The 17,006-nt window shown below is 39.9% G+C and overlaps 1 protein-coding gene across 1 annotated transcript; it reads left to right on the top strand.

Annotated features, from left to right (window-relative positions):
- Window positions 1-4,169: 4,169 nt before the first annotated feature.
- LOC129760276 (uncharacterized) lies at window positions 4,170-15,608 on the top strand. The gene is made up of 5 exons (XM_055757897.1): window positions 4,170-4,247; window positions 4,397-4,496; window positions 7,005-13,097; window positions 15,135-15,362; window positions 15,421-15,608. Exons 1-5 carry the CDS (start codon window positions 4,170-4,172, stop codon window positions 15,606-15,608), a joined length of 6,687 nt encoding a protein of 2,228 aa, XP_055613872.1.
- The last annotated feature ends 1,398 nt before the right edge of the window (window positions 15,609-17,006 follow it).

Genomic DNA, 17,006 nt, shown 5'->3' with positions numbered 1-17,006 from the left:
TGTAATTTTTGTAATTTTTGTAATTTTTGTAATTTTTGTAATTTTTGTAATTTTTGTAATTTTTGTAATTTTGTAATTTTTGTAATTTTTGTAATTTTTGTAATTTTTGTAATTTTTGTAATTTTTGTAATTTTTGTAATTTTTGTAATTTTTGTAATTTTTGTAATTTTTGTAATTTTTGTAATTTTTATTATTTTTGTTATTTTTTTAAATTTTTGTCATTTTTGTAATTTTGTAACTTTCTGAATTTTTTTTTATTTTTGTAACTTTTATAATTTTTTTTTTAAATTTTTGATTTTTTGGAATTTTGTAAATTTTGTAAATTTTGTAATTTTTGTAATTTTTGTAAAGTCTGTACTGTATTGACAGGTTTAATCGTACATTTTTGTGTATTTTACTATGTATACAGTTGGAAAAAAGATCATAAAAAGTAGAGTTATTAGAGAAAACTCCGTTTCTGTATTGGAGCCTAAAACATCCTTTTAAATCAGCTTAAGAGTTTTTTGAAGACTTCTTTCCAAGAAAATCCAAACCCAAAAAATTTTAAAGAAAATTAATTTTATCAGAATTATTTAAAAAAAAAGCTTTTTAACAAATGAAAGAGACCAAATAATCAATTGTGGGTGCTCAACGTAGATATGTTTAACACTTCACTATGAAGTCACATCCAAAAGTAGTTTTTTCACTCAACTCTGATATTCAATTCTAATTTCTGATTTTGATAACAATTTCTTTTATGAATGTTTAACTTTGACTTTCAAATGAAATTCTGATTCTGGATTCATCTTCATAACTTTGAATCAGAATTTCGATTTATTTTTTTTCTGGAACATGGTTCACATTTTAAATTTATGAGTCTATGATCTACATCTTGATTTGCACTCTCTAAATTTTAAGTTCCTTCTTCCGCTTTGAATAAAAATTCTTATTGTCACACCTTCTCCACATGGCTTGAGTAAAACAATTTCACTTTCACCCAGAACATAACTCCATTTTGGCAAGAAGAAATTTGCAAACTCTGATGCGCATGACCAGCTTTGCGGCATCTCGGCGTTAATGTTCTCGGCGCTGCTTCTCCACAAAATACTTTGTACCCAATGCACCCTCTTGGTCCTCCTTCACACAAAAAACCATAAACATTTCACCAATCCCCATCAGCACTTCGGCAGAAACAAAGACGAGACCCGCCTCAACGCCTGAACTTGCTGTTTCCACATATGGTTTAACGATTTGATGAATGATATACTCCTAACCGCAATAAACGATTGCCTTCCCACCACATATATCTTCAACGACTGATAAGAACACGAACTTTTTCCTAGTTCAGAATTTTCTTTTTTTTTTCTTCACCAACATATGCTCGAAGTTGGCACAACAACTTCACTGTTGTCTGAGATCGTTGCAAGAAATGTGGTGCGCGTCTTCCTGGTCCATAAACATCGGACACATTCCGGGATACTTTCCTCAATGATCTTGTTATTCATTCAACATCATCACTTTTGCTTTCTACTAGGAAATCACTGCTATTTATAAACTATTGCTGTTCTTGGCGGTTGCGAACTTGTGCAAAAACTAGACTCGAGCGAGCGTCTATAGTTTTCTTTGCATAATTTTCACCGGCACTTTTCCGAACAGAATTGGAAAAAAAGTAATACACAAGACTCAACAAGAGGTTTTCCGACAAACGATCCTCCCCGTTCGAGGATCACATTTTCACTGACGGTTGCCCATCGCCTAGTCGACGGTTTTGCGGCAAGGGCAGCGTCGCGGCGTTGCGTCTCGGTTAAGTGCTCTTTTGGCGAAGCACGCGCTAAGTCTCTGGTGCACGGAACCAGCATAAGTCAAGCTGTTGTCAGCAGCAGCACCCTAGGCGTAGCGTCGGTCGGCGTTTAGTATGCGCATCGGGTTCTATGCGGACGCGTCGCTCGAACGCAACATATCCGACGCGTGTTGCTCGAATGTTGAGAGAATTTATTCAACTTACAGCATTTCTAAGCCGACGCTTTACTTAAGGCGTCGCGCGAGGAAAAGTTCGTTAACTTCCAGAACGGGGTTGCCATTCTAAGTGAATTAAATGTAGGTAATTTTTTCAGACACCCGAAACAATAATTGCAAGTAAAATTTCAACCCTTCAATCTTAAATTGAACTGCGTATAATTGATTTTAGGCATTCAACTACAAATATATATGATTCAACTACAAACTACTGATTGCTCTTACACAATAAACTATGAATAACGGGTGTTAAATAAAAAATGAGAATGTTTTCAATACCTTTCAGTAACTCAAATAAAGAGCGTAAAATTATTTTTCTCCAAGAAAATTGCTCTTTGGGCTCCCTAGGAACAGTAGGCGTGTTTGGTTTTGCTAGTTTAAATTTAGTCAAAGCAAAGATGGCGTCGAAACAGAACGTGCTCCGCGAACGCATTGTACGGTTCTACGAAACGCATTTCCAGCAAGGAAAAAAGTTCACGGTGGCACATTTTAAGGAAGAAAATGTACCTGTCAGTACGGTATATCGTATCCTGGGTTCCCTGAACGTAGAGCGGAAGGTCGGAAGTGATCGTCCGGTGACGATAATGACGAAGCAGAGGAAGACATCGTTAAAGAAGCTGTTTGACAACAAGGATGCAACTAGCCTGCGTGACGCCGGTCGGAAATATGGCTGCTCCCACGTATTGATCCATCGTACCCTCAAGATGGAAGGAATCGTCTGCAGGAAGAAGACGAGGTCGCCGGAGTACACGGAGGAGCAGATTGAGACGGTTAAATCACAGTGTCGGTGGATGACCAAAAAATACCGCGGGACGTCATTCGTTCTGGATGACGAAAGCTATTTTCCGCTGTCCAAAACGCATATTCCAGGAAATGATAATTACTACTCCAGCGACAAGTCATCCACGCCGCCTGAAGTGAAATACAAGTTCAAGAACAAGTTTGAAAAAAAGGTTATGTTGTAAATCGCCATTTCCGACCGGGGTATTTCAAAGCCTTGGTTTAAGCCGAGCGGTCTGGCAATCAACCAACAAATCTATCAAGAAGAGTGCCTCGATAAAATCCTGCTGCCGTTCCTGAACGAGCATCACGCGGATGGGAAGTACGTATTTTGGTCGGACAAGGCGTCTTTCCATTACGAAGACGCTGGCGTACCTTGAGGATAAAAAGATACCGATACCGAAAAGATCGTAACCTAACAAACTTGCCCCAGTGCCGCCCAATAGAGGATTTCTTTAGCTCACTCAGTGTCCTAGTGTATGAAAACAATTGGAGGGCCAAGGGCACGAAGCAACTGACTACAAGAATCCGGAATTGTATCCGGAAAATGGACGTAAGTGTCGTACAACGTTCTTGTGAAAGCATCACGACAAAGTTGCGTTGAACATCAGACCACGGCCCTTACTGAAACATTCACTGACATTTTTTGAAGAAAATACATTATGTTATTAATAAAAAATACTGAAATGATGTGTGATTGAAAAAATTCTCATTTTTTATTTAACACCCGTTATAACAACATAAACTGTAATGATTTAATTGTTAATACGATAGATTCAACAACATATGTATGATTGAATTTAGGCATTCAACTATAAATATAATTGATATAATGGATATAATCAATTCAACTGTACACAGAAAAAAATATTTTCTGTAATATTACAGTAAATATCCTGTAACACAAAGGAGCAGGACATTTACTGTTATTTTACAGGTCGAAAAAAAAATACGTACCAGTAATTCTCAAGTGCACATTTTTTTACAGTATGATTTGAAATTACAGGACTGTAATTTAAGGCCATGTACAGTGTACAGGGTTGTAGTTCGTACTTTTACTTTAAATTTATTTATGATTATTAATGAATTAAATAAATGAAACATAATAAATACTAAAACGCAAGTATTTTCCAATGCTATTCATGGCCAGTTTATTATTCAATAGTAAAAAAAATCGTTTTCCTCCTGCTAGAAGTCAGGACAAAAAAAAATCCACTGTCCAATATAGCATTAATTTACAATATTTTGAGATGATTTAGCATTATTATGAAATATTAAATTAGTTCATAACTCGATGCTTTCAATCAGCCTTCAAGAAACACTTGATCTCGAGCCACCTGGATTGCATTGCGGCCATCTTAGGTTTCTCGACACATCCGGTGGACCGTCCTCCCATGGCTGCTATTTTGATCAGCAAACGGGAACATAACCCGAGAAGACAATTCCATCCGGTGGAAATAGAGTTGATTTCCGTGAGAATATCGTTCAGGGCTAAACCTTTATTGAATTTCAGCTATTAGATTTCTGAAACGAAAAATTGGTAAATTTAGAATTTTCATAGAAATTTTGAAAAAAAAGGTAACATACTTTCGAAAGTCTCCCGAAAACTTTCGACTTTCAGCAACCAATTAACGATCCAGGCGTGAAAGAATCAGCGCTGCTGCTAGCTAACTGCAAACCGGAACTGAACCTGCCTGCAAAGTCGGTAAAATCTTGCTCAGGTAGTCACAGATGATACCAAACCGCATACAATATGTTGTCGGTATGCATTCTGATGATATGCCTCAAGTTCAAGGCATTCTGCGCGACATTGGTCATGGCATCGGCTTCATCGAGAATGATAAGCTTATAGCCGCCGGAAAAGATGATTTGGAATCGAGGCAAAATTAAGGATTTTTCCCGCACAATGTTGATACTAAGATTGTCGGCGATGCTCAGTTCCAGTACCATCTGGTTGAAGGATTAGAGCTTGTAGAACTGCCGGGTACATGCAAGAAAGGTACTAGGACCTAAAGTCAAGATTGGTTATTTTTTAGTTGTTTAGGATCAAATCTAAATTTTCACAGCAGTTCATTCTAAATGCATCGTCTGTAACATTTCACCTTGCACGGCATTCAGGCCTTAACCTCGAGGTTTTCGTAGATATAACATAGTGTCTATTACTGCTATTACCATCTAATACTATGCATAGAAAACATGATTTAGATTCTCAACAGTTTCTAGCTATTCGTTGACGTTTTAAGCTTACTAGTATTATAAAACTATTTTGAAGCTCAAAACAAAATTCGTGAGTTGCGCAAGGAGTCATTACTCGGTGTTTTTTGGCGTTGTTGGATCCTTCGGTAACATCTGATTGCTGGTCATGAATTGTGAAATGGTCCTCATCCAATCTGTGAAATAAAGAAAAATATTCAGTGGGATAAACAAAAGTAATTTCCCAGGACAAAAAAATGAAGGTTCATTGGTATTTATTTTTGATTTTTTAGTATACTTATAAATTAACTTAAGTTTTTCATAATTTTATGGGATTTTCATTCTATTGGATGATTCATCAAATCCATTAATATCACAAAAGGAATTATTTAGGTTTTAAATTTCAAAAAACATACGGCACTGCTTTGAACCATACCTGATTACCGTTCTCAGTATGACTTCTGTACATTGGTGAGCCCAAGTAATTTATTTTGTTGCACTTTTTTTTAAATTACCATACCATACCAATTTTAAGTACTATTTCACAACTTTTAGAAAATCTTAGCAAAATCTGCAGATTCAATTTTGAATCTTGCGTCTTGTCCACAACTTTATGAAAACAAAATATTGTTTTCAAATGGGCTTTCAAAAATTTTGTAAATGATAATTAAAATTAAAACTTAATCAAATTTTATCAAGTTATTTTCGTTATTCATATCATAGCCTCGATAATAACTTAATTTTAGGAGAATGTATGTAATATATAAAAATTAATGTCAATTATTTTTGAATAAAGGAATAAAACAAAGAAAATGATTCAACGACTTGCGACCACTCGAAAACTGATGCAATTGAATAAATTCAACGAAAAACTTGAGAACGGGGGTTTGATCGTGTCAGAATTTGGTTCAGCAATCTTCGGTGCCAGGCCAGTTGTTCTGACTTTCCCTTACTAATATTTACTGATTCTCAAAATTTCAAAAATTTCAAAAATTCCAAATTGAGTCCCTTTGACCACTTAATGTTCATTGATTATTATATTATTCTTCTTTCAACATTATGGTTCAATAGCAGTTTATTGGCTTAACTGTTGACAAATATTTACTATTATGGTTAAATAAACTCCCAAAAATTTAAAAAAGGTTGTAGACAATATTTAAAAAATCTCCTGGCATCTCTGGCAGAACCGCAGATTCACGAAAAACAAGATGGTTAGATAATGAGTATCGGTATCAGCCTTGCATAAAAAGTAGGGCAGGTGCAGGATATATAGAAACTCCGGTACGCAATTTTACTGATCTCACGTATATACGTTTAATTTTAATTTTAAGAGCTCAATACAAAAAAACTCATTGGAATAACCTTTTTGGTAGAAACATCCTTACTCTAAAAAAGATTAGATGGAATTTTTTTAAGAATAAGTATTTACAAAAGCTTTTACAATACACAGCACAATATTCCCAACTTTGATGATGACCGACCAATCCATTTGAAATTAATGGAATATTATACCTTCACATCTAGGTACGTAGCTATCCCGTCCTGATTCAGCCTGCCTGTTGGAAATCGAAGACACTACCAAAGCATCTGGACTGCCGTGACACCTAGCGACAGAGACGAGCATCATCATAGCAGACACAGGTCGAAGAGATTTGACATCTTCAATGACCTGTCAAATTACTGCCTATTTCAATTCTGCAGCCTCATCGAGTGGACTACGTAAATTATAATAAGCTCTTATATTAAATTTCATAAACTAACTTTCCCTCAAATATTATTTAGATTTCTTTGCGACATTTGAAAGTCGACAGTTAGATTTCATAATTGAAATAAGCAAAACTTACGTAGTCAAGTGAATTATAAAAGCAGGTTTGACGATTACAAAATCATAACCTAATACACGCTTACTAACTTCCGACTGAAATAAATACCGTTGTAGCATAGGTTCGGGAAAGCGATATATGAAACACTGAAATATTGTACGTATAAACACACAATCAACCATAATCCATCAACTAATAAACTTTATTATGCAGTTGTAGCATTTGCTCACAAAACGGAGTTTCCTTTCCTGACCGCGCTGACAACATACTACAAAATATTTCAGTGTTTCATAGCCGATAAAGATCTCTGTAAGAAGAAATTCGATCTTCTACAAGCTGAATGTGACATTACGGGTGACGAACATAGTGTAAAAAGTAAATTAAGTCGAAGCGAAAGACGTGTTTTGGTAGAAGAGTGGGTCAAAAACTCCGCGAATCCCAAGAAAAATGTTGGTGATAGCAACACGGTTCTCCAACCGGTTGAAAAATCAAAACAATCGACGAATAAAACAGATAGCCTGAATCAAAACATCGATCAAAGTTCTCTAGCTGTGGAAGGGTTCCACCAATGGGAATCCGTGTTGTTGGCAAAAGGCGCAGTTCAAGTACAGACTCCGAAAATGCCAAATTTGATATCGTCAGTACAATCTACCTGCCGGAATCTACCGATCGCATTCAATCCTGCACAAGTGATATCAACCGTACCACGAATTTCGTCTCATCGGACTGGTGTTGAAATTACAACCGATTATGGGAAGTTAGCCGTATCTGAACCGGCTCTATCCTACAGCCAGGCACAAAATCCAGTGATTGTGAACCCAGTATCAGTGAGTTTATATCCAAACCATCAAAATCTAGCGACTTCTTCGATTGCTCAACAAGCCTCCCAGCCGCCTACGTTACCTATGTTCCCTTCCGTGAACCCTTTCGGTACTTCATCGCATCCAGCCATAGTTAACGAAACGAATTCTGTGCTTACACCAATTCCTATATCTCGACCGATGAATCTCAACCCAGTGGAAGGTACTATGTTATACAGTACTTTACAGCAGCATCAAGGACATCGTCATCATCAACAGCAACAACAGCTGATATTGGACCCGCAACAGCAAATGTTTCGATACCATCCTCATCCACAGGAGCCGCAGCAATGTTATCCGACACCATTCCAGCCAGCAGGACCAACAGTACATCCTGTAGCTCCCCCCTGTCAACAAAATCAAGGTGAGTCCGTTCCATTACCCTCTAATGACCATGGATATTCATCTTATGAAAGCGATGCCCTCGAGCCATTTATAAAACAGCTAGGCTTAGGGCCAAACGAACAACCCATGATTAAACATGTAATGACCTCATACCAACTTACCCCCTCACAAATAGCCGCTAGACAAACTTTGCCTCGTGATCTTCCCCTCTTTGATGGCGCGGCATCCGATTGGCCAATGTTTATTAGCACTTTTACCAACACCACACTTGCCTGTGGCTTCAGTACGACCGAAAATCTTACCCGTCTCCAAAGGTGTCTTAAAGGTGCAGCATTAGAGGCCGTGCGCAGTTACTTAACATTGCCTGACTGTGTTCCTCATATCATGGAGACTCTCCGCTTCCTCTACGGCCGCCCGGAACTCTTGATAAACTCTTTATTGGAAAAAATCCGTTCCTTCCCCGCTCCAAAGCCTGAAAAGCTGGATACCTTAATCGATTACGGGTTGGCAGTTCAGAGTGTGTGCAATCATATGGAAGCAGCAGGCTTGCACACCCATCTATCTAATCCATCGTTGCTCGCCGAATTGGTTGAACGATTGCCTACCCAATTCAAAATGGAGTGGGCAGACGTTAGTTCAAGTATCGTCAACGCTAACTTACGAAATTTCGGCGATTTTATGAATGGTTTAATAAAAAAAGCTAGTCGTGTTACACCATCATACAATGCTTCCACAAACAAATACGTAAAAGGGGGCAATCTACATGCACATATAGGAATACCAGAAGTCCAACCAATCCCAGTCGGCCGAGCTTATCGTATGTGTAGCAAAGATCACCGTTTAGCTGATTGCGAAGATTTTAAACTTCTTGATGTTGATAAGCGTTGGAGTCTTGTCCAAAACGAAGGTGTGTGTCGAAATTGCCTATATGCACACGGTAAAAGATCCTGCCGCAGCAACAACCGTTGTGGTGTCAATGATTGCACCGTACGCCATCACCCCCTGCTTCACCCCCCTCGTTCTGCTACCCCAAAAACTTCAACCGCCAACGGAAGGACCGAACAATCAACTTGCTCTTGCAATAGATCTTCCCCGAATTCCGAACAAAACCGTGCACCTGTAGTGAGTGAAAACCACACTCATCGCGACATCGATGCGCACTTCCTCTTTCGAATTTTACCCGTAACCATTCACGCCAACGGTAAATCACTGGAAACCTTTGCTTTTATAGACGAAGGCTCTTCACTCACCCTTGTCGAGGAAAATCTTGTTCACGAACTGGGTGTAAAAGGCACCTCTCAAGTACTGTGCCTGCGTTGGACCGGAAATGTAACTCGCTTAGAGCATGATTCGGAGCTTGTAGATTTATCAATTTCCGGACCGCGATCTTCTATAATGAGCCTGAAGGATACTCGCACAGTAAAGGATCTTTGTTTGCCCCAACAAACCCTCGATTATGAAAGCTTATCACTTCGCTATACCCACCTCAAGGGTCTGCCCATTGCTAGCTATTACGACGCTGTTCCTCGTATATTGATTGGGGTGAATAATTTGCATTTGACTGTTCCCCTGCGTATTAGAGAAGGTTGTACTGAGGATCCTACCGCTGCGAAAACTAGACTAGGTTGGTGTATCTGCGGAGGTGTTGTGAGTGACCAGCCAAACTATCAGTCTACAGAACCGCTTGTGTCATTTATCAATAGCCACGCATGTAATTGTTCGAGCGACGAAAATATTCACGACTGGGTGAGAAATTACTTTGCAAGGGAAGATATTGGGGTCTCTCCGCCTGTTGCACTCGAGTCCGATGAAGACAGTAGAGCCCGTATGCTGCTTGAAAAAACAACTACCAGGCTTTGTAACCGATTTCAAACGGGATTACTATGGCGCTTTGATACGTTTGAGCTTCCTGAGAGTTTTCCGATGGCATTGAAAAGAGATGAATGTCTTCAACGTAAATTGAATAAATTTCCTGAGCTGAGAGTGAATTTGCAGAAGCAAATGAATGAATACCTCAATAAGGGGTATATACATCGAATTACGGAATCAGAGCTGGAGAACACAGACCCACGTCGTGTATGGTACCTGCCTTTGGGGATCGCAATCAACCCGAAAAAACCAGAAAAGATACGAATGGTGTGGGATGCTTCAGCGAAGGTTGATGGGGTTTCGCTTAATTCAATGCTTCTAAAAGGTCCAGATGAACTACCTCCGTTACCATGGATTTTATTCCGTTTTAGACAATTCCCCGTAGCCGTCTCAGCAGATATTGCCGAAATGTTCCACCAAATCAAAATACTTCCAGAAGACCAACAAGCGCAACGTTTCTTATGGCGAATGAAACCTCAGGAGCCACCCGAAGTCTTCGTAATGGATGTGGCGACCTTTGGCTCCACTTGTTCTCCTGCCTCTGCACAATACATCAAAAATAGAAATGCACTGGAGTTCAAAGACACTCACCCACGAGCGGTAGAGGCTATCATCAAGGGCCACTACGTCGATGACTATGCAGACAGTTTCGAATCGTCGGAGGAAGCCGCGAAGGTTTCAGCAGAAGTCCGGATGATTCATTCAAATGGAGGCTTCAATATACGTGGCTGGATTTCCAACTCCACTCAAGTGCTTACCAAGCTTGCAACGCCTCTAACTTCAGAAACCAAAGACCTCAACCTCGATGACAACAAAATCTTCGAACGAGTACTGGGAATGCATTGGATGTCCGCCAGCGATGATTTAGGTTACTCTACGACATTATCTCCTGAGTTTCAAGAAATCATTGCATCTCAAGCAAGGCCAACAAAACGTCAAGTTCTTAGGTGTCTAATGAGCTTCTTCGACCCTCTAGGGCTCCTAGCAGCTTTCACTCTACAAGGCAAGGTACTTCTACAAGACATTTGGCGATCAGGGATCAAATGGGACGAAGAAATAGACGATCGATGCTTCGACAAGTGGCTATACTGGACTGACCAGTTTCCGCTTATTGCAAATCTTCGGATTCCTCGATGTTATTTTGTCGAAGTTACTCGCAACTGCTACCGAAAACTTGAGTTACACATTTTCGTCGATGCCAGTGAGGATGCGTATGCAGCAGTCGGGTTTTTCCGTATTCCTGCTTCCTCAGGCGTGTTCTCCTGTTCCTTAGTGATGGCGAAGACAAAGGTCGCTCCCCTGAAACACTGCTCAATCCCTCGCTTAGAACTTCAAGGAGCGGTTTTAGGTACCCGTGTCAGAAAGTTTATAGTGGAAGGCCACAGTGTAGATATCCAACGGGTCGTCTTTTGGACAGACTCCAGCACTGTTCTAGCCTGGATCCGGTCCGACCATCGGCGCTACACGCAGTTTGTAGCCTGTCGAGTAGGGGAAATTTTATCTTCCACGAACGTATCCGAATGGCGTTGGGTACCATCGAAATTAAATATTGCCGATCAAGCAACCAAATGGAGTAAGGAACCTCAACTCCATAAAAACGACGAATGGTTCAAAGGACCCCAGTTCTTGTGGAACGAGGAGGACAGTTGGCCCCAGCCGAAAAAAATGTTAACCACCACCGAAGAGTTGAAGATTTCATCATGCGCTCACCGTGTCATTTTTATTCCGCAGCCTGTAGTCGAATTTACTAGATTTTCGAAGTGGGAAAGACTTCTACGTACAATTTCCTACGTATACCGTTTTATCTACCGTTCGAGGAAATTGAAGAGAGAAGAAGGGGCACACCTTACCCAAAAGGAGCTTACAGCTGGTGAAAACGCAATACTTCGTATGATCCAGTGGCAAGCATTTCCCGACGAATCCATGCTTTTAAGGCGCAAGCTAAAAAACGGTCAAGCAACATTACATAAAAATAGCAAAATTCGTCAATTGAGTCCGTTCTTGGATGAGCATGAGGTCTTGCGCATGGATGGTCGTATCGGAGCAGCAAAGAATGTTTCGAACGCAGTCAAATTTCCAGCTATTTTGCCAAAGTCGCACTTTGTCACCGAACTAATAATTCTTTATTACCATCGAAAATACCTCCACGGAAATTGTGAAACCGTGGAAAATGAACTGAGACAATCCTTTCACATTTCGCAGATTCGTCCAACAGTTAAAAGCATATCTCGCCGCTGTCAACACTGCAAAATTTACAAAAAGACACCGTCAATTCCCAGAATGGCGCCATTACCAGAAGCGCGTTTAGCCTCTTTTACGCGCCCCTTCAGCTACGTTGGCCTCGACTTGTTCGGTCCAATCTTGGTCAAAGTGGGCAGAAGCGCAGCGAAACGATGGTGCGCACTGTTTACCTGCATGACCATACGAGCAGTACACATTGAAATAGTGTATAGTCTAAGTACAGAATCTTGCGTAATGGCCATCCGTCGTTTCATCGCACGTCGAGGAGCGCCTCTTGAGATACACTCTGACAATGGCACTAATTTTCGGGGCGCCGACAACATACTTCAACAGCAACTTCAAATGATACACTCCGACATGGCTTCAACATTCACCAACATCTCAACAAAGTGGATATTTATTCCTCCTAAAACTCCACACATGGGCGGATGCTGGGAGCGAATGGTTCGCTCGGTCAAAGCAGCGATGGAGGCAAGCACGAGTGCTGGAAGGAAGCTGAACGACGAAGGACTAAATACATTAGTTGTTGATGCTGAAGGTATCGTGAACTCTCGACCACTAACATACTTACCGCTGGAGACAGAGCAGAGTGAAGCGCTCACACCTAACCATTTTTTGCTGGGAAGCTCTAACGGCGTTAAGCAAGCTGAAGTAGAGGCAACAGATCCGAAAATTGCCTTGAAGAACACCTGGAACGGAATTCAAGTACAACTTGATGTCTTCTGGAAACGTTGGGTACGAGAATATTTGCCGGTTCTGACGCGTCGAACCAAATGGTTTGAAGAGGTTAAACCACTGGAATCTGGGAATCTAGTTGTCATTGTCGATGAAGGGCGAAGAAATGGTTGGGCTCGAGGCGTGGTAGTTGAGGTCATTTACGGAAAAGATGGTCGGGGTCGTAGGGCTATAATTCAAACAAATAAAGGTCTTTCTCGTCAGTCAGTCGCTAACCTGGCTGTGCTGGACGTTGACGCTGGAAACAATGAACCTAGTAAGACATCGGTCATGGTTACGGGGGGGAGTATGTTGGAAATCGAAGACACTACCAAAGCATCTGGACTGCCGTGACACCTAGCGACAGAGACGAGCATCATCATAGCAGACACAGGTCGAAGAGATTTGACATCTTCAATGACCTGTCAAATTACTGCCTATTTCAATTCTGCAGCCTCATCGAGTGGACTACGTAAATTATAATAAGCTCTTATACTAAATTTCATAAACTAACTTTCCCTCAAATATTATTTAGATTTCTTTGCGACATTTGAAAGTCGACAGTTAGATTTCATAATTGAAATAAGCAAAACTTACGTAGTCAAGTGAATTATAAAAGCAGGTTTGACGATTACAAAATCATAACCTAATACACGCTTACTAACTTCCGACTGAAATAAATACCGTTGTAGCATAGGTTCGGGAAAGCGATATATGAAACACTGAAATATTGTACGTATAAACACACAATCAACCATAATCCATCAACTAATAAACTTTATTATGCAGTTGTAGCATTTGCTCACAAAACGGAGTTTCCTTTCCTGACCGCGCTGACAACACTGCCCTACATTCCAATACACTTCTTTAACGGCAATCGCCCTTTTCAAAATTCGGTATCGATATGTATTTTTTTTTTTTTTTTGGAAATTGTAATTTTTATTGACGAAAACCTTGAAGTTACATTTTTTGGCATTTTCTAAAAAAAGCGAATTTCAAGAATCCTGAAAAACAAAGTTACGATTGTAAGGTAAGTTTTTATTGTTTATTGTTAGTATTTATTGTGATGGTGTCATGTCTAATATTATGTGCGGAGGAATTATTTCCAAAACGAGAGACCCTGGAATTTAAAAAGAATATTAAATTAAATTGAATTAAAGTTCTTTAGACAAACTTGACTGAGTGGAATTCCACGTTCGTAGTTAAACGGCTGTTGAGCGGCTACGTGAATATCGCGTTCAGTTGCTCTCGTACGCCCTCGATATCGTGCAACGGATGACTGCAGCATGCATTTGTATAGCAGTTGAGAAATGGGTGGACCACTGCTGATGCAACATTTCGGAGTTGGACAGAAAAACTATGGAGGCTCGATGCAGCCGGATGTTCCCTTTCTAAGCCACCCGGTGACAGTCCCGTTTAGAGGCGTTTCACAGCGATTCGTCCTGTTCTTTGACTCTCCTCCAACATGAAGTTTCGTCCGCTTCGGACCAAGGAACCAAGGTTCGGAAGCGCGCCAACAAAGCCATTGCTTGACGGAATCAATCGACATATATGCAAACAAGTCTACCCGTGCTGACCTCACACCATATTCCATCGGCAAACCAGTCACTGTAGTGTTCACAATTGATGCTTAATTTCAATTTAAAAACTGTATCAATTGATGTTCAGAATCCGCGCAACGAACATTTACAAACACTAGCCACAATTGCTCAAAATTTTACAGTCCTGATATTCAAAACCGGCCTGTAAAGAATGCTCTCACTTAAAAATTAATGCTTCGACCTGTAAAACTACAGTACTTGTCCTGCTCCTTTTTGTTACAGGACATTTACTGTAATATTCAATGATTTTATATTTACTTTTCAACCTATCAATAGAAAATTACGTGATTTCGAAATTACAGGTTGTATTATTTTAAAGTTAACCATTTTCAATGACACGTAAGATTCAAAAATTTTTTCTGTGTATGATAAGTTCAACTAGAATTGTATAATTAATTTAAGATATTCAACTATAAAATTAGTCTGTGCTATAAATATAACAGATTCATCTATACATTTCTGGTTGACCTTTAACATTTAACTATAAATATGATAGACTCAACTACAGTGGTATAATTGTTTCAACTGTAAATATGATAGATTCAACTTCAAATATATGATTGGTTCTAGATATTGAACTATAAATAAAGTAAATTAAACTATATTTTTATGATCGATTGTGTGATACTTGAATACTATAGTATTAATCCGTGTTCATCAGCAAAAATTAAAAAAAAAATCATTAGTGTGAGACCAATATGTGTTTCCTGCAGCGATTGTAGTGCTGTTTTTAGGGCTCAGCCGGCAATTTCAGACATCAGTGGCAAAGCGCAAGCGCTCTCCGACGATGAAGAAATATTGTCCTCTACCTGTTCCTGGCAGCTGTCGTGTAGTAGGCCTCAAGTTCCTGGAATTGGGAAAGGTACATCTACTCTGGCTGTCCGCGAAATCGACTTGGGTCTCGACGTTCCTTCGCGTGATCTCACAGGAAACTAGCATTGGTAAGTCAGCGTATGATAGTTTGATGTCATGATATTGAGTGAATTTTCACCCCACAAGGTCAATCTTCGCCGGGTGCAGAAGCACGGACTTCTGAGAACGTCTTCCGGGACCGATTAGTTAAGACGCACAATTTGCCGGTCTACCATGCATCAAGATGCAAAAAGAACAACAGCGGAAAAACCCGGACGTGGATATCGGGATTTCCGGTCAGCTTTTCTAGCATTGTGGCGGCTAAAACGAACTAGATGCAAAATGCTGAACAAATAAATTGAATGAAAATAAAACGTGGCCATAAAATTATTCCGAAAAACAAACATCTTAAGATATGATAACTTCCAATACCAACAGAACTAAAATTTAGTTAACCTCATTGAATCAATCATAGGAATAAAATTGAATCTATCATATTCATAATTAAATCAATCATATTATTATAGTTGAATCTAACATATTTATAATCAAATCAATCATTTAAATATAGTTGAATTTACTATAATTATTGTTGAATGTATGACATCAGTCGTACATTATAGTTGAATCTATTATATTAATTGTTGAACGAACAACATCAATTCGTATAATATTCATATAGTATTTACAGTGTCGGACAATAGAACAGGACCGCTCTGATGCAAAATATTCAAATCACCTTTAAACTGCCAATTCAAATATAATAATATGCAACACCTAGCGGCAAGCACTTATTGTAGTATGCCAACTTTGTATACTGCACATTTGTTGCAATCAAAGCAACCCGTTTGTTCTACTCGAGCAGAAAGCTGTCAGAGGGTGAAAAAAGTCGCGTCATAAAATAAGACCAGCTCATCAGTTTGGCTGTTCCGGCATTTTCAGCGCTCTAGATTTGAAGAAAAGGTGTTGTTTTTGGTGTTGTTTGTCCATTTTCGTGTCCTGGTAAGTATTTCCCATAAAATTAATCATGTAGATCATGAAAACAAACAAAAAATAAAGATTTCCTTCCTCCTACTCTGTTTTCAGCGAAAAAGCGATGGGTCGGGCACAGCACAGCACGGAGGTCCAGCGAGCGATTATCCGGAATCTGTACAAGGCTGGCAAAAGCCAACGCGAGATTGCCGACTACTTAGGAAGGTCGAAAACTTTGGTTTTCAAGCAAAAGGACAAGCGGGCCTAGCAAAAGGACCCTTTCAAAGCGTCCAAGCAGATCAGAGACGAGCTGAACTTATCTGTGAGTTCCCGGACGGTTCAGCGACGGTTGGCGGAGGAGGGACTAGGAGGAAAAAGTCCCTGGAAGGTGCCGATGCTGACGCCGAAGCACTTGAAGGCGCGGCTGAAGTATGCGAAGGACCACTTCGATTGGGTCGGTCCGGAAAAGGAGAAACTATGGAGAAATGTGCTGTGGTCGGATGAGACCAAAGTGACCCTCATCGGCTCGGACGGAAAGAGTTGGGTCCATCTCCCACTCGGCTGTGCGTATATGCCCCAGTTTACAAATAAAACATTCAAACATGGAGGAGGTAGCATCATGGTGTGGGGGTGCTTTTCTTGGTACGGGGTGGGTCCCTTGTACTGGATCGACCGGATTAAGGACCAGCATCTCTACGCCCAGATACTTCGGGAAGTAATGCTGCCACACGCCGAGTGGGAGATGCCCCTAAAGTGCCAGT

The sequence above is a fragment of the Uranotaenia lowii genome, chromosome 1, assembly GCF_029784155.1.
Source record: "Uranotaenia lowii strain MFRU-FL chromosome 1, ASM2978415v1, whole genome shotgun sequence".
Lineage (NCBI taxonomy): Eukaryota > Metazoa > Arthropoda > Insecta > Diptera > Culicidae > Uranotaenia > Uranotaenia lowii.
Note: the sequence above shows the minus strand (reverse complement) of the source record. Positions and strands in the feature narration are given on the sequence as shown.